General features: G+C 41.5%; 1 protein-coding gene across 5 annotated transcripts in view; it reads left to right on the forward strand.

Annotated features, from left to right (window-relative positions):
• Positions 1–21,082, forward strand: part of FERMT2 (FERM domain containing kindlin 2) — a 1,218,449-nt gene that overhangs the window by 851,059 nt on the left and 346,308 nt on the right. For all 5 annotated transcript variants that reach the window (XM_044074394.1, XM_044074398.1, XM_044074396.1 and 2 more), the window contains one exon: positions 14,380–14,601. In XM_044074394.1, the coding sequence (XP_043930329.1) occupies positions 14,380–14,601 (222 nt within the window). The remainder of the gene's footprint in view (positions 1–14,379; positions 14,602–21,082) is intronic.

Raw genomic sequence — 21,082 nt, forward strand, 5'->3', positions numbered from 1 at the left:
CCCACCCCCTGAGGAAATTGTTTTTGGAGGCTTTCGGGTCCGATCCATCTACATCTTGGGTGCCCCCCCGCAGATGCTGCTATTGACCTAGTATGTACCAGGACATGGAACAAACTGAATGCCTTGGAGCCCATTCCCAAATGGGCAGATAAGATACTTGGTTCCCCCTAGACAGATCTCATGAGACCAAAAGGGTCCCCATAGATAATCATGATTGTTGCGATAGCCACCAAAAAGAAAGACTCAAGAAAGCTCCACTATCCATCCCCCTAATAGGGAGTCTGGGGCTTGGCAAGAGATTTTATGCTTCTGCCACCTTTGCTTTGCGAACGTTGAACTATTTCTCATTTTACAAGGCTACAAAAAGACTTGGTCAAGGAACTCTCTAGCTGTGTCCCTGAGTCTGTCTGATGAAGAACAGACCACCTTTTCCTCCAGAATGGCCACTCTTCAATTTCCAAAGCCGCCATGAGGTTAATTTCCTCTGCTGCAGAGGACACCTCAAGGGCCGCCAGTTCAGGCATTGCCATTAGGCGTCATGCATGGATGCAGCTGTGTGACTTCACGGAGCCTTTCAGGGTGTCATTTGTCAATGCATCTTTTGATGGATCATCCTTGTTTGGCCCCACAGTCAGCGACCCACTCTCCCATTGCAAGGAAGATGGAGAGACCTTGTCTTGCCTTGTCATCGGAATCTAGTTTTCTACCCTACAAAGATCCTTCTCCTGGAATCAGCATGGTAGTAAAAAAATTGTGGTTCAAGAAATCTCTGGGTCCTTTTCAGGAAACTCTTGTAGAATTTTTCCCTCCGGATGTAGAGGCGGAAACAGAAAGGGAGACTGCCACCCTCATGACAGAGGAGGTCCACAGAATCAAGGCTTTCAGGAATCATTCTTGGACAGACCTTTTCAACACCCCTGAAATGTGGCCCGACTGTTATTCTCTGGAAGCAGTTAGGGGACGCTTATACTTGCACCCTGAAACCTAGCTGGCCAGTACAAATGACCGGTGGGAGCAAAGGATCATATCCAGAGGTTACACTGTTCCCATTTTAAATCTTCCCAAACCAAGAGTTTACCTCCCCAATGTTCCACCCAGCCAGAGGGAGGCAGAGTCTTTAAAAGTTTCAAAGCTGCTTCAAAATATCATCCAGGTGGTCCCTCTTGATCAAATCAGGTCTGGCATCTACTCAAGATTTTTTTAGTGCCAATAAAGACGGGACCTAAGGCCAATTCTGTATCTGTCACCTCTGAACAAATCAGTAAAGAACTTGAAATTCAGGATGGTCACGGTCCAGTCTATTCTACCTCTACTGAAATTAGATGACTGGATGTGATCTATAGACTTGAAGGATGCATACTACTACGTTAGAATGGCCAGACGCTCCAGAAGGTGTCTTCGTTTCAGGTCCGTTTGGTCTCACCACAGCCCCCAGGGTGTTCACCAAATGCGTGGCAGTAATCACAGTTCACATCAGACTGGAGAGATTCCACTTGTTTCCTTACCTGGACATCCAGCTCCTAACCACTCCAACCAGGCATCTACTTATGCAAGCCAGGGACTGTTAAAATTAGCTCACACTCTTGGCATAACCATCAACATGAATAAATCACAGTTGGAATCTGTTCAAACCATAGACTTTATTAGTGTGCATTTGGACACTGCCAAAACTTTGGCCTACCTGACTCCAGACAGGATTTCAAATGCAAGGCTACATATCAGACAGATTTTGGAAATACCAGTTCCTCCAACAAGCTTAGTATTCAGGGCTCTGGGTTCAATGGCTGCCACAGTAACCTTTCCTGCAGCATGCTTAAGTATGAGAATTCTGCAATGGAAGTTCAGTCCAGTGGTCTCTGCACCAACACCCATTAAACCATCTGTTCAAGCTGTCATGGGTATGCAAGAGACTTCCTCCTCTGGTAGCTTCATTCCATGGAAGTCGGTCAAGGACGCCACTTTGCTCTTCGCCCAACCAAACACCATGTTGACCACAGACGCCTCCCAGCTGGGTCGGGGGGACAATTTTCTGGGTCGGATGGTTTAAGGCACGTGGACATCACAGGAGGCTAAATTGCTTATCAGCATCCAAGAGATGAGTGCTCCTAGCGCTGTAAGCACTACACAACTTTCTTCTTGTTGGAACAATTGTGATAGAAATGGATAATATGTTGGTAGTGTGGTACATCAACGAACAAGGAAGAACCAGGTCTTACTCTGTGTCGAGAAGCAGTGAGAGTGTGGCAATGGGTGATCTCTGCCAACTGCTTCCTAACTGCAGTGCACATTCCATGGGGAGTACATCATCTTGGCATACTGGCTCAGCAGAGGTTTACTGATTCCTCACGAGTGGTCTCTGAAATCAGACAGTGGCAAACATGATCTTAAAATGGGGTCATCCTTGCTGCAAACTCTCTGCATCCTCTCTCAATTGCAGCAGTTTCTTTGCTTTAATCCTTCCTCAAAGACATTCACCAAGAGATGCTCTAGGTCATGCTTGGCCCCCCGGTCTACTCTCTACATTCCCTCCTTTCCCCGGAGTCCCAGATTTCTTCAGAAAGCACACAGGTTGAAGAGAAAAGTAATCCTCATTGCTCTTTTTTGTCCACAAGAAGTCTGGTTCATCTTCTTTTGGTCTCACCTGATTTGCCCGCCGTGGACACTAGAACCACTTCCAGACCTTTTGTCTCATCCCTCTGGGCAAACTCATTTGGATCTTCAAAGCTGATGATGTCTAGACATTCCAGGCTTTCATCCTGGTTCAAAAGATTTTGATTTCTTCCCACAAAGCATCTACCAGGAAAACCTACAAGAGTAAATAGAAACGATTCTTCATATGGACTCAACAGAAGCAAATAAATCCTTTTTATGGCTCCTCCAGCATTTTTGGTTTTCAGGCTCTCCTTTTCCAAGATGGAATCTGCTATTCTACTGTAAAAGTTCATCTGGCAGCCATCTCAAATATTCATGTTGGAGAAGATTCTTCTCTAGCTTCATCAAAACTGTGCAGGTCCGTCCTTAGGGGTACCTTTTTACTTTGTCCCCCAATCAAAGATCCAACTCCTCCGTGGGATCTGAGTTTACAGACATTAGTCCCCCACCCCTCCTTTGAACCTGCAGCCAAAATAGATTTGAAATTTCTATCATGGAAAACAGCTGCTTTGGTAGCTATTGATGAGGCAAGAAGAGTCTCTCAACTACACGCCCTCTATTCTGAATTGCCTTATTTATTTTTTCATAAAGATTGTGACTGCATGCCAATCCATCATTCATTTTGGCCTGAAGTTGCTACACAAGGCAATATCAGTCTATTCCTTTACCTGTTTTCTTTCCCAGTTTTCAAAACAAAAGAATACATGCATTTACGAGATGATCATAGACAGGAATGAATGAAAATGGACAACACAGAATGTTATGGTAAGTACATAACTTTTTATATACACAGAACCAACCATTTGAGGAAATCAGAGCATTTATCTTTCTGAAGCAAAATTAGGCAAACCAGTTTATAAAGTGACTTTATCTAAGTGGTTACCTGATTGTATTACTTTTATGAGAAACCACAAGCACATTCCACCAGGTCTGTGGCAACTTTTTCAGCCTTTATATAGATATTCATTGAATGATATTTGTGCAGCCACAACGTGGCCAATCCTCTTTTATTGCTCATTGCAAATTTGATATGGTTTCTAGGGGAAGAGCAGCCTTTGGCTCACAGTGCTTAGTAATATCCTTCCTTAGAGTCCTGGGATACGAGTAGCCAGGGGACTCTGTCCCAACAGTTGAGGAATGAATGAGAATGACATCAGATAAAGTTATGTCCTCACCATAATGTTCTGTTTGTGTTGTCCATTTTCATTCCTCTTCAACTTTCCTCCCTTCAACCCCCCCATTCCTTCTTCGACTATTGGAAGGATTGAAAGATGCTGAAGGAACCAAAGTTCCTTTGAGTTCCAGATGATTTATCAGTGCCCAATGCTTACAGGCTTAAGGGGCAGAAAACGATCTGAGGTGTTTGGAATGACTAGAGCATTGTGGGTAAAGAGAGGAGCTTGAGAGCGTCTGCTCCACGAGCTGGAAAAAGTGGCCAAGTTAGGTCCGAGAGTTGGATCCATACCCAACAGCTGAATGAAAATGGACAGCACAGATGGAACTTTGGGGTTAGGGCATAACTTTTTTTTTCCGTAAAATGAACTGAGCCCAGTTTCTGTCATATTAGCAGTTAGTTTGTCCTGTACGTTCAGTCTTTTCCTTTTTTGTTAACTCATTCCTCAGCATGTAGATCCTCCTTTGTCATCAAAATCTCATTCTGTAACACCGTTAACTCCCATTTGGTGATTGCTATTCAATTAAACAGAATATTTACTTGTCCAGTGGGTTAGTTCAGGCAAAGACCCCACTGGTTTATTTAAATTTGATTTTTTTGGGTGTATGATCACTGATTGAATGGGACCATTTTCTGGCCAGCCCAGTGACCACAACACTTCTGAACACTGAACATGTATAGAGATAATACACTACACTGAGTGAGTAAAATTCAATATTTTAACTTATGGTAAGATAGATTATAATTTTTGTACAAAGAGCAAACAAGGGGTTTACCAATTTTCACAAGACTGTAGTCACCTAGTACAACCAAAGATTTAAAGTTTTAGATTTAGTAGTGTCTTCATAGTGAGGATTGTACTAGACGTGAATGTTGAAAATGTAGTGTAGTATACTGAAGCAATTGAAAGTACACTTTGAGAGACTGTGTACAGCATTTGCAAAACACTATATTGAAGAAAAAAAAGGAGAGAAGGAATACTGGGGATGTGGGGTGGATTTGAGGGATATGAGATATTGTAGTTAATTGGTGTGATAATGTGTATTGTATTTTGAAAATGGTAGCAGATTGTGACTGAGATTTGAGGAAGTAGACGTTTGGTAATATTTGCTGTATGGAATTGGCTATATTTTGCATCCTTTACAGTTTTTAGAATTCAATCTGAATTCAGTACATGACTAATTGTTTTCAAGGAAGAAGTAAAAAGATTCCCACGGTGTTGGGGAAGTAAAATATTGGAGCAGTACTAGGCAGACTATCATGAGGTCCATAAAATTCCTTGGTTTGCAGTATGTAGTTTTGTGAGAAGTATGTGGAGATGGAGTCCTGAGGGGTGGATTTTGATACAAGTTAATAGTTTAAGCACTTTGATGTTAAGCAGCCAACTAACAAAGGATAGGGCTTAAGCAGCCAACTAACGAAGGATAGGGCTTCAGTTTTAACAGACTGAAAACAAGGGAGCCTAATAGAAAACTAAGGTTTTTTTTATTACAGGAAGCCATCTTTCCTTTTCCAGAGTAAGGCAGTTCTGTTTTCTATTGAGGAATACATAGAGCATACTTGCAATAAGTGTATGTATGGTGAACACTGGTGATATGTCATATTGCTATTTTTCTATTCATATAGTCTCTCCATTTTTGTTTGCTCCACTGTAAACATGGTAAAAGTTCACAATGACTCTTCAATTATCCTTCCCAGCCATGCCCAATTACTTGTACCCGTAGGAGGAAAATTTGCCCTTCATGCAAAAAAATGGATATCCTTTACACAGGACAGAAGGGTCCTAAAGATTGTATCCCATGGGTACAGATTCTACTTCCATTCACTGCCAACCCCAAGCGGGTTTTCAGACCTTCTTCCAAACCAGTGGGCAGATGCTCAAAAGCAAGTACTTTCCCTGCTCAGTATCAGAGCTATTCAACCTGTTCTACTAGAACAAAGGGGACAGGGTTTCTACTCTAGACTTTTCCTGATGCCCAGAAAAGAGGGCTCTTGGTGCCCAATCCTGGATCTATCAATTCTCAACACCTTTCTGATGGTCTCAAAATTCAAGATGCTTACCCTGCAACAGCTTTTCCCTATGCTAGCCAAGGATGCCTGGTTAGTCACTGTAGACTTAAAAGAAGCTTATCTGCACATCCCCGTAAGGGAATCATGCAGAAAATATCTACACTTCAGGGCAGGCTCTATGCATTATCAGTTCTCTGCACTTCCCTTTGGCTTATCTACTGCACCTAGAGTATTTACAAAGTGCCTGCCTCCAGCCATTGCATATTGCAGGCAGAGAAATAACTAAATTTGAACGCTGAAATGGCTTACTGTCAAAAGACCAGGATTTATTAATACAAAAAGTTTAAAGCGCTTTTTGTCTGCCTAACTGGCAAACTTCATCAGAAACAAAATGCAACATTCAAATTCACTTTTTATATTACCAGGTGGTCTTAAGTAACCTATGACGATACTTTGTTACATTCATCTTCTCTTCTTAGAGACTACACTAATATGTAATAAATACGTACTACCTCAATGAATACAGTTATACCATGTTAGAATTTGCACTCCTGTCAAACATGAAAACATAATACTTAATATTAAAATTTCTTAACATTTAAACTGAAACTAAACATGTGCAAAAAGCTAGCTAAAACTGCTCAAGTATTGCAGTAAGTCCTAGATTAAAAATCTGCACAGTTAATGCACCTCATCTCAGTGTGTGCGTCTTTCGGATTTTCCCGGTTAGGGGTCGCCACAGCAGAACTCCGGTCCGCTAATGATTGGCAGTAAGTAAACTTCTTAATTTTAAAAGATTAGAAATAGAACAAGATTTGTTCAGACCCGGAACATTGTAGGCATTAAGCCTGACTTGCCAGCATAATTCAAGTTCCTCTAGTTGTAAAGGCATAAGACCACCCCTAAGGCTTTGTACAACTTGGTCAATTGCCAAAAACCTGAATTTATGTTCATTATTCAAAGTAGTGTGCTTGTCCAGTGCATTTTCAAGTCTGCCCTTATTCATAGCGTATTGATGTTCATATATTCTTTCACGGAGTCTACGCTCCGTTTTACCAATATAGAACGCAGGGCAGAGTTGGCACCTGGCCAAGTACACAACAAACCTAGAATTGCAGTTGAACTTTGCTTTGTCTATACTGTGTGCCATTAATCTTGAAATTCTTAGTTACATCAGTAAACTTGCAGTAATTGCAGTTTTGACACTTATTCATCCCAGAATTACGAACTTTACTGGGGCATTGTTGTTCCAAAAGGGTTTTTAAGTTTTTACCTTTCCTAAAGATTACTCTTGGGGAATCTCCTATTTTGTTGGGAAGGGTTGAGTTGGTTTTAAACAGGTCCCAATTCTTCTGAAGTATTTCAATACAAGAGTAACTGTCTATAGTGTATGTTCTAATAAAACTTAACCTTGAGGACAGTCTCTCTTGTGACCATTATCACTAGGGGCTGTATTGTCTTTATTACTGGTAATAACAGATTCGACTATTAGGCACTCATCACCTAAAATTGGCATATAAATGTGATTAAGTCTCTTAGTACTAACTTTGTTTATCAAATTATCCAAGAGAATTTCAGGATAACCACGTTGGACAAACATTTTCCTTAACAATTGACATTCTTCTATGAAATCACTATCCTGGCTAACCATTCGTGAAGCTCTCACTAACTGGCCTTTTATAACCGATCGTTTTTGGTGTAATGGATGGCAGCTGGAATAATGTAAAAATGTGTTCGAGTATGTACTCTTACTATGTATCTTTGCCACAAACTGGCCTGTATTATGATTTTTAGCTAACCAAATGTCCAAATATGCTATTGCTTCTATACTAAATATTGAAGTGAATTGTAAAAATTGAGTTGTTTGGTTGAAATAATTCAACACATTCTTACCAACGGTCTCTTCACCTTTGAGCAAAATGAAAATATCGTCCAGGTAGCGTGTATAGCAAATCATGGAATCCAAAAATGTGTTCTTGAATACAAATTCTGACTCCCAATGGGCCATAACCAGATTTTCTGTACTTGCTCCACATGGGGAGCCCATCGCAACCCCTACTTTTTGCAAGTAGAAGTAGTCTTGAAACATGAAGAAATTGTTTGATAACACCAAGTCAATTAGTTCAGTGACCAATGCAATTTCTACTGATGGAGCTCTATTTTTCTTTAACATTAATTCAATCCATTCAATAGCCAAGTTGTGGGGAATACAAGTATATAAATCTCTCACATCAATTGTGAGAAAATTGTATTCTTCGTTAAATTGTGTACAGTGTTGATTTTCTTCAGGAAGGACCAAGAGTCCTTATAAATTTGATGCTCAGTCTGTAAATATTTCTGAAGTATAGCATCTACTACTTTAGCACAAGAATAAGTTGGTGAGCCACGACCATCAACCAATGGTCTCATAGGTGGATTTCTCATATTCTTGTATATCTTAGGAATTCCAAATAAGTAAGGATAGCTAGGGTATATTGTTGACATATAGTTGTACATTTTCTGTTCTAATTTACCTTCAATATACATGTCTTCTGTACAGTTTTTAAACTGTAGGCTCTATTAACTTCTGAGCATGAACTCTGAACATAAGCACTACTATTCAGTAATGCTTCCATAAGTTCCTGATAATCAATGTTGTCAAACACAACTATATCCCTACCTTTATCAGGTGACATATTCGAATATCTTGTGACCTTATAAATTGCAAATAGTCTTGTTCTTCCCTGTTTGTATTGTGGGAAACATTGTTTAAAACCTTTTTCATTAGCATACCCAAGATCTAGTTCAAAAAGTTGTTCAAAAGTTTGTAAAATTGGATGCAGTGGGGGATTAAATGTGCTAGGTATGTAAAATTTGTCTGGTTTGATAACATTAGAAACATCATCCATCATTAGGTTGAAGTTCAATTTCCTTGTAAACATTTTAACAGCAAGGATTGTTCTTACCAAGTTCAAAGACTTAGAAGGTACGTAAGTGTACCCTTTTGATAGAAAATCAGCAATGTCCGAACCAATTACTACAGAGGAAAAATTATATAATTTAAAATCCCCTGTTTTATTGGTAACAACAACTGGGTCATCATGGCCTCAAGAATGAACTGTGACTAAATTGTTGAATGACGTTTTGTTGGGCTTCTCCGTGAATGGTCAAAGGTGCCTCCAAAACATCAGTTTGTGATCCATAAAGTGTAACTGGATGATCCAAGTCAGATTGATATTGATTGTCCAACCTAATTAGGTATTGTATTTGTTGGATTTCTGTTTGGTTTTGTTCATCTGAAAATTTTTCTGTTTGGGCCTGGCACCTGTGTTGCCTTGCCGAAAATTTTGATGTTGCTGAAATTGAAAGTTATTTTGGCCCTGAGGGCCATTCTTTAATCTCTCTTGCTTCTCCGAACCTCTGTTTGGTTGTCAGAATTAGTGTTGACAAGAGAATCAACCCCACTATGATGTAATGTTGAACTCTAATCTTGACCAGCACCATTGTGGTTTGGGATATTATAAGTATCAACTCTGTTCTCTCTATTTACCACAGTATTTTGTCTCCAAACCTGAGCTGGAGATGGGTCAGGATAAACTAAACCAATTTGTATTCAAGAATAACACATTTTTGGATTCCATGATTTGCTATACACGCTACCTGGATGATATTTTCATTTTGCTCAAAGGTGATGAGACACTAAGAATGTGTTGAATTATTTCAACCAAACAACTCAATTTTTTTTACAATTCACTTCAATATTTAGTATAGAAACAATAGCATATTTGGACATTTGGTTAGCTAAAAATCATAATACAGGCCAGTTTGTGGCAAAGATACATAGGAAGAGTATATACTCGAACACATTTTTACATTATTCCAGCTGTCATCCATTACACCAAAAACAATCGGTTATAAAAGGCCAATTAGTGAGAGCTTCACGAATGGTTAGCCAGGATAGTGATTTCATAGAAGAATGTCAATTGTTGAAGAAAATGTTGGTCCAACGTGGTTATCCTGAAATTCTCTTGGATAATTTGACGAACGAAGTTAGTACTAAAAGACTTAATCACATTTATACACCAATTTTAGGTGATGAGTGCCTAATAGTAAAATCTGTTAATACCGGTAATACAGACAATCCAGCTCCTAGTGATAATGGTCACAACAGAGACTGTGTAGTAAGGAAGAACGACTTTGGGTTAAGTTTTATTACAACATACACTATAGACAGTTACTCTAGTATTGACATACTTCGGAAGAATTGGGAACTGTTTAAAATCAACTCAAACCTTCACAACAAAATAGGAGATTCCCCAAGAGTAATTTTTAGGGGAGGTAAAAACTTAAAAACCCTTTTGGAACAACAATGCCTAAGTAAAGTTCGTAATTCTGGGATGAATTAGTGTCAAAACTGTAATTACTGCAAGCTTATTGATGTAACTAACAATTTCACGATTAATGGCACACTGTATAGACTTAAAGCAAAGTTCAACTGCAATTTTAGGTTTTTGTATACTTGGCCAGGTGCCAACTCTGCCCTGCGTTATATATTGGTAAAACGGAGCGTAGACTCCGTGAAAGAATATATGAACATTAATACGCTATGAATAAGGGCAGACTTGAAAATGCACTGGCCAAGCACAATTCTTAGAATAATGAATATAAATTCAGGTTTCTGGCAATTGACAAGTTGTACAAGACCTTAGGGGGGTGGTCCAATGCCTTTACAACTAGAGGAACTTGAATTATGCTGGCAAGTCAGGCTTAATGCCTACAATGTTCCAGGTCTGAACGAATCTTGTTCTATTTCTAGTCTTTTAAAATTAAGAAGTTTACTGAGATGAGGTGCATTAACTGTGCAGATTTTTAATCTAGGACTTACTGCAATACTTAAACAGTTTTAGCTAGCTTTTTGCACATGTTTAGTTTCATTTTAAATGTTAGGAAATCTTAATATTAAGTATTATGTTTTCATGTTTGACAGGAGTGCAAATTCTAACATGGTATAACTGTATTCATTGTGGTAGTAAGTATTTATTACATATTAGTGTGGTCTCTCTAAGAAGTGAACATGAATGTAACAAAGTATCATAATAGGTTACTTAAGACCACCTGGTAATATAAAAAGTGAATTTGAATGTTGCATTTTGTTTCTGATGAAGTTTGCCAGTTAGGCAGACGAAAAGCACTTTAAACTTTTTGTATTAATAAATCCTGGTCTTTTGACAGTAAGCCGTTTCAGCGTTCATATTTTTCTTGGTTTGTTGGCCTTTTTGTTTCAAATATCCAAATTTTCCCATACTTGACGATTGCCTGATTCAGGCGGACAGTCAGGAATTACTACTTCAGCACTTGGCATTTGTAAAAAGCCTTCTCACTTCATTAGGGTACACCATCAATGAAAAGAAATCACAACCTGGTGCCCAGTCAAATGATTGTATTCCTGGGAGCAAGCTTGGATACAACTTCCCAGATGGCATTTCTAACTTCAGCGAAACAGGTGTCTCTGACAAACTAATTTAAACAAATGGCCACCAGAACCCAGCTATCTGCAAGGTAAACACTGCAAGCCCTAGGGTTCATGGCCTCATGTATTCTGCTAATTCCATATACAAGACTGCATATGAGGAAAGGTCAGTGGTACTTAGTCTTTCGTGCCAGCATTCTCAGGACCTGGAAACAGTCATTCCAATCATACCTTGTTTAAGGGCAGAGTTCCTTTGGTGGGCAGAAGCATGCAACCACAACAAGGGACTGCTTTTCACTCAACCCCTCGCTGCCCAAACCCCGACAACAGATGCATCAGACTATGCATGGGGAGCTCACATGGCAAGCAAATGCATTCGTAGCCACTGGAGCCCAGGCTAAAGTATCCTGCACATCAATCAAAAAGAGACGCTAGCTGTACAGAATACTCTGACAGCCTTCAAATACCTAATCCTTCCAGGACAACTGCTTATAAAAACAGACTCCACAGTTATGTGGTACATAAGCAGGGGAAAACCCATTCGTACCTACTCTGCAGGTTAGCCATGGCCCTGTGAAACACAGCCTTGAGCAACCAAGTGCATCTATAAGCTCAATTCCTGCCAGACAACCATAATTCACTGGCAGACAATTTAAACAAGTCTCCTAGACCCACACGAGTGGAAATTGGAGCCCAACACCTTCAACCTTCTAATCTGGAGGTGGGGGCACCAGAGGTGGGCCCCTCTGCCTCCCCCGAGAATCACCAGTTGAGCAAATTTTGCACCAGGAACCCTCAGCAGGGCCTGGAAGGTGGATGCCCTATTCTTCCAATGGGAAAATCTCTCCATTTATGCCTTTCCCCCTCTGCTCCTCCTCTCAAAAGTACAACTCAAGATAAAACAGGACAGGCCAAGGGCAATCCGTACTGCTCCAGACTGGCCATGCCAGCACTGGTACCCACTCTAATGCAGTCTGACAACAGTGCCACCCTAGTATCTTCATCAGACTCCTACCCTGCTATCTCAGCAGGTGGGACAGATTTTGCATCCACAGTTGCAAACTCTAAACCTTGCAGCCTGGGTTATCCCCTGAATACACCACCAGCAACCCTCAGCAAACAGGTGCTGGATGTCATTCTTGAAGCCAGAAGGCCTAGTGTTAGGAAATCCTATAATGAAAAGTGGAAAAGATATTGTTATTGGAATCTGTCTCAAGGGAAGGACACAGCAGTGCCCTCCTAATCCTGGATTACCTAGCAGAGCTACTCCACAGAGGCCTGTGCTTCTCCTCCATTAAGATTCATGCCTCTGCCATATCACCTCATTATAACACTGACCCACCTCTATTTTCTCACCCTCTCATCAAGCAGTTCCTGAGGGGGCTAACAACTTAAGGCCCCTAGGAGAGCACCCACCCCTGCTTGGGACCTTAACTTTGTACTGGAAAAGCTCACACTTCCCCCTTTTGAATCTGCTGCTTTAGCAGAGTTAAAATTCCTCTCTTGGAAAACAGCGTTGATTTTAGCCATAGCTTCAGCAAGAAGAGTGTCTGAGTTACAGGCACTAATGGCTGTGGAACCCTTCATTATTTTCCATGCTGACAGGGTTTCCTTCAGGACTAACCAGTCCTTTATGCCTAAGGTGGTGTCCAGTGTGGCTCTAAACCAATCCATCCATTTGCCAACCTTCTTCCCTAACCCTCAGAATAAAGGGGAAAGGATCCTGCACTCCTTGGACGTGCACAGACAGCTCAGGTTCTACCTTGACAGGGCTAAACCTTTCAGAAAATCTGACCAGCTGCTAGTCAGCTTTGCTACAGGGGCAAGAGGGTAAGGCCATTTCAAAACCATTTCCAAATGGATAGCACACTGCATCCATTTCTGCTACAAGCACCATGGAAAACCTACCCCACAGTGCATCAGTCTACTTTCCACTAGGGCTACTTCCACCTCTATAGCATTTCTCAAGGGAGTCCCCTACCAGAGACATTCAGGAAGCTGCAACCTGGAGTTCTGTACACACCTTCACCAAGCATTACCACAACTATTTTTTCTAAATCCAGAGCTGGATTTGCTACAGCAGTTTTACAAGGCCTGCTAGCCAGCCCTAACACTTCTTGATTGCCTCCACCCAACCTCAGCTTTGGGAATCAACCCAAGTGTGATGACTCCATCAGTGAAACACGAAGAACATCGTACAGTTGTGTACACTTACCATAAATGTAGATGATGGAGTGTATTCACTGTTGCAGTCCTGGTTTCCCTCCCTCTAGCCCCCCTGGTTTTCTCTGTCTTTCTGCCTTTCCCCTCTCTGGCCATTCTTAATGGCATTGGTATTTATTTTATTTCACTGGTGATGTTCACCACCTTATACTAGCTTCCTATTTGGAGGCTCCTTACATTTGGGGCAAGAAAAACTGATGTAATGGCATCGACTACCTGACATCATGAAAGAAGCGACAGCATCTGACGCAGAAATCCTAAGGCTGGTATTCTGGCTGACTGAGGGCTACTTGCAGGCAGATAACACAAGTGTGATGACTGCAACAGTAAATACACTCTAACATCTGCATTTATGGTAAATGTACACAACTGTACTATATCCTTCTCTTCTATGTTGCAGTATTCTATCCCTTCCCTCTATGCCCTAGATATATATGTATGTGTACATACATATATATATATATATATATATATATATATATATATATATATATATATATATAATTTAAATGCCTTGTTGGATGACGCAGGGTTTCTGTGGCTATTATGGGACTGGGGTGTTCAGTTCTGAGGAAAGGTACATGCAGACGTCACTTATGCCCCATGTACCCTACGGCCAACGTCAGACGTCCCAAGTACCTTGCAGTGACTAAAGCTTTTGTATACTGGCTGGATGTTGTGGTAGCCAAAGAGAGGATAACTCAAAGATTATGAATACTGCAACATGAAAGATAAGGACATCTATGGTTATGGTAAGATTTTGAACCACTATTTTTTTCATACTTTTAATGGTCTTTAATGTTTTAAGATAAAAGAACATTGTACGTGCATGTGAATGATGTTACATTAGATTCCGTTTGCTTTGTTTTAGGAAAAACAGTATGCAAATTGGATGGCAGCCTGTAGGTTAGCATCAAAAGGTAAAACCATGGCAGACAGCTCTTACAACTTGGAGGTGCAGAACATCTTGTCATTCTTAAAAATGCAGCATTTGAATCCTGATCCTCAGATTATTCCAGAACAAATCACAACAGATATAAATCCTGAATGCCTTGTATCTCCTCGCTACTTGAAAAAGTACAAGAGCAAACAGGTATGCTATCTCTTAGTGCATGCTTCTAAACAAAAATTGACACACATTGCCTAGAATTTGAGAGAATCAGCAAAAAATCCATTAGTCTTAGATGCTGTATCTTAAGTTGGGGTCATTTGTTCATTAAATGTAAATTTTAGATGTGTTCTTCCAGAGGTCATTCTGAAGACATCATAGTGGTCTGCATGACACACAATTCCAAAAATAATTGCAACTTCAGAAGAACGATTGGTATACATTGAGCAATTAATGTGTACAAATTGCTGATGCAATTAATGAAGTAGAGCGTATGTATGCAGATACTAATGTAGAACTGTTCTTAAGGGGAAACATGAGTCGTGAATAAAGATGAACAGAAAAAACTGTGAATTACTGCTGAAGTTAATGATGCAGAAGTTTTCTATCGAGATAGGCCTGCCATGTTTTTAAATGCTAAATGTAGGGTAGTTTTAAGTGATGATCCAGTGAGGGACACACTAATTGTACACCTCATTAGCAAATATGTAGGTACATGTATTATTGTTAAAAGGGCGCAGCAGCTTTTGCATTTGAATTAATCAATTCTTGAAGCTCTGCACCAGGTATTCAACATGCCTCCTGTAAGGAAGAGCATTTTGAGGATCTCACATGGCTGTGCTTTTCTCTCAATGGATCTGAACTGAAGTGTGCTGTTTAATATGTTCCAGTTTTGTATTGAAAAGAATGTAATAGCTTATAAGATATAACAGAAGAAAAATAGGCTGGAAGGAAGCACTCAGGTTCACAATTTCTTCAAGTTTTAATGGCACAAAAAGGTAGAAGAGCAACACACCAAAATGCTGATAGGGTTGCCACCTTTTCAAATGCCCAAAGTGGGACATTTTTTTGTAGAAACGTCAGATTTTGCAGGGCATAACATACCCACAGCCAGTACAAAGGACAGAACTTCACTTTTTTGCCTAAATAAAAGCTTATTCTTGTAGCATTTTTGTTGCTTATTCTGTTTCTTATAACATTTAGGTGTTTCAGATACAAAATAACTGTTTTATGCAACTATTAAAGAAAATATAGGACTTTTTTTGTATTAAAATATCAGGACATTTGCCATTTTTTTGCAGGACACAACTGCTCAAAGAGGGACTGTCCCAAAGTGGGATAGATGGTAACCCTAAACACTGATAACACTCCAAATACGTTTTCGTTCACAAGAACTTAATCAGAATAATAAATTACATAGCAAAGGCCCATTAAATAGTTCCCCCAATCAAAAAATGACCTGTAAAATCACAAATTACAATTTAAAGACATTTAAAATTCGAAGTGCTGCCACCTGGTGTCAGACTATACTAATTACATCCTAAAAACAATGGTAAAAATATGTATGTAAAAACTGTTCATGCAATCACTCATATAATGACAATAAAATAACTCAATAGTATGTTTGCAAAAATTAATAAGAATACATATTCATACTAGTAAGAAAAGTGCATTTGTAAAAGAAATGTAAGTAAATGTGTTTGTTTCAAAAGTTTATTATAGCTTGGCAGACCTGAGTTTTAGTAGAGGTGCTATTGAGATGTTCTCATTTAACCCGGGGGTCCTGCTTGCATCTAGGGTGTTCTGCCACATTAATCCTGAGATAATATCTCAATAGCACCTCTACTAAAACTCAGGACTGCCAAGCTATAATAAACTTTTGAAGCAGACACATTTACTTACATTTCTTTTACAAATGCACTTTTCTTACTAGTATAAATATGTATTTTTATTAATTTTTGCAAACCTACTATTGAGTTATTTTATTGACATTATATGAGTGATTGCATGAACAGTTTTTACATATATATTTTTACCATTGTTTTTAGGATGTAATTAGCATGTTCTGATACCAGGTGGCAGCACTTGGAATTTTAAATGTCTTTATAGGTCATTATTTGATTGGGGGAACTATTTAATGGACCTTTGCTATGCAATTTAATATACTGATGAAGTTCTTGTGAACGAAAACGTATTTGGGAGTGTTATCAGCGTTTTGGTGTGTTGCTAATCTACCTTTTTGTGCCATTAAACCTTGAAGAAATTGTGAACCTGACTGGCTTCCTTCCAGCCTGTTTTTCTTCTGTTACTGGTGGCTACAGTGGTTGGAATCCCCGTTTTTACTGTTTTGGTTGCTGTTGGAGCTTATAAGATATATAGGCTGTTAAATTTCTACCTATATGCAGACATAAGTAGCACATATGTGGTACCTCATAGTTATTGTAATCTCTCTAAATGTTCATCTAGACTGGAGGGGTGTGTGACTTTCATGCTGGTATAAAGTTTCAGAAATTGTGACAAAAGTTGAGTAGTATCCTGAAGCAGTAATTTATCATTGCCTGTTTTAGGTTAGTTACCACACCATGAGTGGTAGTTGCCTTTCTAAAACATTTGACGATTGTTCTACAGTAGCCAGCAAATATACATAGTTGTTTTTCAACTTTGTTTTGCCTGTTCTTAAATGCAACTAATGCAGACCTGTAAATTGTGTGCATGTGCACAGCCTTACAGTGCTGTTACCTTTTCTTATTTCCTGCTGAAATCCTTTTGATTTCACATACGTAAGTTTTGTATTCCATTTTTGTACTTAACTGAGTAGTACAATGATTAAATGACGCTGCACTAGAGTGAAATCTTGCTGCCTACCTTTTCATTTTCCTCCTCCCCCATCTCCCCACAGCTGACAATCAATTGCCACCCAGCCCCTCTCCTTGTTTACTGGGATCTTTTGGACCCACATGAGCCTTTCCTTGGTTTAACCCAACTCCATATCCAGGGCTGGTGAGGAGATTGAGGGTGCTGGTGCAGTATCATATTGCTTTTTAGAAATGTACCCCAACATTCCTCAGTGATATTTGTGAGGACCATTTATTTGCTGTGTTGGTAAGTGCATTCACACTTCTACACTTGCTCACCCTCAAGCTAAGTAGTGTGCGCTTGCAGCATGGAGCTTGACAAGCTCTTAATACTGCCATTTTGGAGTGAGCGTAGGCCGAGTCCTTCCCCCAGGATAGGTAAGCTGATAAGCATTCACTCCCCTTCACACACACAACTCCAGCACCCATGCTCAAACACAGGTCATCTGGGTACAGTAAGGTCTTATTCTGTCTGCGGCACAGGGATGTTTTTATTGCCTAGTGTTTTTTTTTAAGCATAAATTGATGCTTAGGAATGGGAATGCATATGCCTACACACAGATGCACACACTGGGCCACATTCTGAAAGACTTTGCCCTAGTGTTAAGTGTGACCACTTACACTGACAAGCAAGTCTTATGGAATTTAACTCTCAGTGTAATCTTGTTTATAGATGGGCCTTAAACCTGTGTAAGTCACTTATACTGAGAACAAGTTTTTCAATATCACATCAAACTTGTACTGACAGCAACTCTGAGTCTGGCCCATTGTGTATGTGTACGTATCATGCACTTTTTAACCCCACATCCAATACAGTGTTTCTGAATGTTTTACATCTTAAAAGATTTTTGTACAGTATTTGGAATGATTTAGAGGTGTGGCCGTTAAGCAAAATGAGAAGTTAGGTGGAAATATTTTTAGGCACAGTTGTTCCTCATATTACAGTACAAGTAAAAAGCAAATGTACCCCCTAAGGTACATTATATTTAGATCTGAAGTAGTTAACTTCATTTTATCTGCAACCTGTGGGTATTAGGATCCATATCGGATCCGAGATGGCAACTTTTCAAGCATCTGTTCCTTAGCTCCAAGCTCCTCCCCTTACCCATAACCCATCACCATCTCCTACCTTCCCTCAGATCTCGTTTGCCGCTTCGTGCCTCAGCATCATGGTCTCTGTAGCTCTGCGCATTAGGGTTGTAGTAAGTGCCTTTTGGTCTTTTTTCATGTGTAGTGTGTGTGTGTATTCAGTTAGTTCCCTTTCCTCCCCCAAATGCTTGTTCTTCAGTAAAAAAAAAGTTTGAAGTATAGTGTATGCCCTCCCTTCCCCGTAGGTGTGCATGATTATAGAGTGTTGGAGTTTGGTAGGTGTGGCTGCGTGTGTAGAATGGCTGACCAGTCTTAACCTACATTTAAGAAATGCACAGTGTGTGTCCATAAGCTTTCATTGGCGGATGGCCACACTGTGTTGTTTGCATGGATGATCCTCATTTATCAGTACAGTGCAGTGTGTGCGCCGGTTTTAACCCTAGGGCCTTGAAGAAGGCCAAACTGGTGGCTAAGGGCCTTCTCCCTGTTTCCATGCTGGACTCGGCCTCTGCTTCCGCAGCTGCTGGCCAACACCCCCCCCCCCCCAGGCTGGGACTTAACCTCCCACTAGACCTGTTGAAGGGGAGGCCAAAGGAAGAGAGAGGAAAAAGGATAGAGACAGAGAAAAGATGGGGGATAGGCCCCGTAAACGGTCTCCAGATCAGGAGTCCTTCCCTAGCACACTTTCCAAGGTGTCGAGACCTGTCTCATCAGCTCCACTCCCCTAAATTCTCCCCGGAGCCGAAGGAGCCTTTGTAACTGAGGCCTTCATCCAGATCTTCGCAGTGCCCAGCCAGATCCGAGTTGGTCGCTTCCTCGAGCTCAACTCTGAGCATGTCTGAATTAGATAGACAAGATGAGATTTATTTGGACCCAAATCCAGATGGGAGTCTTGCCAGGCCCTTTTCCCATCTTGAGGGGGGACCTCCATGCCCTTTTTTCATCCGATTTCTCCTTCCCCGATCCGGCCTGTGGTTTTGAGGTTAATGGATCCGAGGACCTTCGGAGCTGGGGGTTCGGTGCTGACGGTTCCTACAACCTCGAAGCCGTCGATTACCTTGAGTTCCTTGGATCTGACCAGTTAGGATGCGAGCAACTCTTGGGGCCGAGGACGTGGAGTCGGACCTGAGGGGATAGAGGTGTCTTCGGTTCCGACCTTGTCGGATCCGAGCCGTTCCTTTGGAGCTCCGGCTACACCAGCCTCTGCCCTGATCCTCACGGCAGACCCAGGAAGAGCTTCCTCCTTGTTGGGTGCTAAGAAGGTGCGCTCTCCATCAGCATTCGACATGATGGAGAGTGTTTTCTCCCAAGGTTAGAGACCCCGGCCTATTTCCTTGGATTCCGCCCAGACTCCCTCGGATTCATTTACGACTGCCTTCAACTTGTCCCAGGGACAGCCCGTGCTAGAGGAGCCCCAAGCAGTTCCCCTGGAGAGAACCCCCCCGCGGCTCACAATCCCTCTTCAGAGAGTCCCACTGAAGAGGGTCCTCATAAGCACACAAGTAAAAGGAGGCAACTGGACTCCCCCGAGTCCTTGACAGAAGGCACTGATTTAAATGAAGGAGAAGGTTCCCCCAGGTCACCTCCTGGGATGCCACCTTTGGAGACATCATGGAGATCCTCCGCCAGAGGGGAGGTTGGTCAGCCCCAAAACCTTTGGATGAATCAGTGTTCCTGGAGGCTTTTGACATGGGCCCATCTACATCCTGGGTGTCTCCGCCTGCGGATCCCTGGGTGGATCTTATCGCATGGAAGGAGCCTGACACCATAAAGTCGATACCTAAATGCCCAGACAAGATCCTCTCTCCACCCTCTGACAGGCCTGGTATAAAGGATCCCCCGTGGATGCTATGGTGGTTGCAGCAGCCACCAAGAGGGAACTGGCTCAGGAAAGTTCCTCGGTCCACCCTCCGGACAAGGAGTCCAGGGAGGTAGATCAATTTGGGAAGCGAGTGTATTCTTCAGCGACATTTTCCATCCAAGCGCTGAGCTATTTGGCACATGTTATATGACTGCAGCAAGACCTAGTCATGGAATTAGCTGAATTACCCCCAGAGTCCTTGTTGCCGGAGGACAAGCATTTGTTCTCGGCGAAAATGTTGACTCTGACGTCAGTATCAAATAAGTCTGTGCCTCCTTTCCCATGCTACAGAAGGAGCAGCTAGGGCGGCTGGGACTGGCATGGCTGTGAGGCGACACACTTGGCTCGGGCTGTCAATTTGCAGACCCCTTCAAGGCGTCTTTCACAAATGCTCTCTTCGATGGTTCTCTTTTTGGGAAGACCGTATGTGACACCTTTGTCCAGAGTGAAAAAGATTGGAAGACCTTGTCTGCCATCGGAATCAGCTTCACTAGTTCTCAAAGATCCTTTTCTGGGAATCAGAGAGGGCAAAAGAAGATGTGGTTCCAGAAATCAGCTTTCCCAGGGCTCTCAGGACAACTCATCACCTAGAGGCAAAAAGGGACAGGACAGACGCCACCCCATAAGCAGATGGGGGGGGGGTCCAAGGAAATTTGGGTCTAGGGAGCCCTTCTCGGACAGGTCCACGCAGCAGCTGTGAGGGTTTGCCCCGCCTGTCCTACTCTGGAGGCAGTCAGGGGAAGGTTATCATTGCACCCAACGGCTTGGGAGTCCATAACTGCGGATCGTTGGGTGCTTCAAATATATATCCAGAGGCTACACCATCCTGTTTACCTCTCCCATCCAACCAAAGCGCCTCCCAGATGTCCCACCCGCTCAA

Source organism: Protopterus annectens, chromosome 6.part0 (genome assembly GCF_019279795.1).
Source record: "Protopterus annectens isolate FY-2018-M chromosome 6.part0, PAN1.0, whole genome shotgun sequence".
Taxonomy (NCBI): domain Eukaryota; kingdom Metazoa; phylum Chordata; order Ceratodontiformes; family Protopteridae; genus Protopterus; species Protopterus annectens.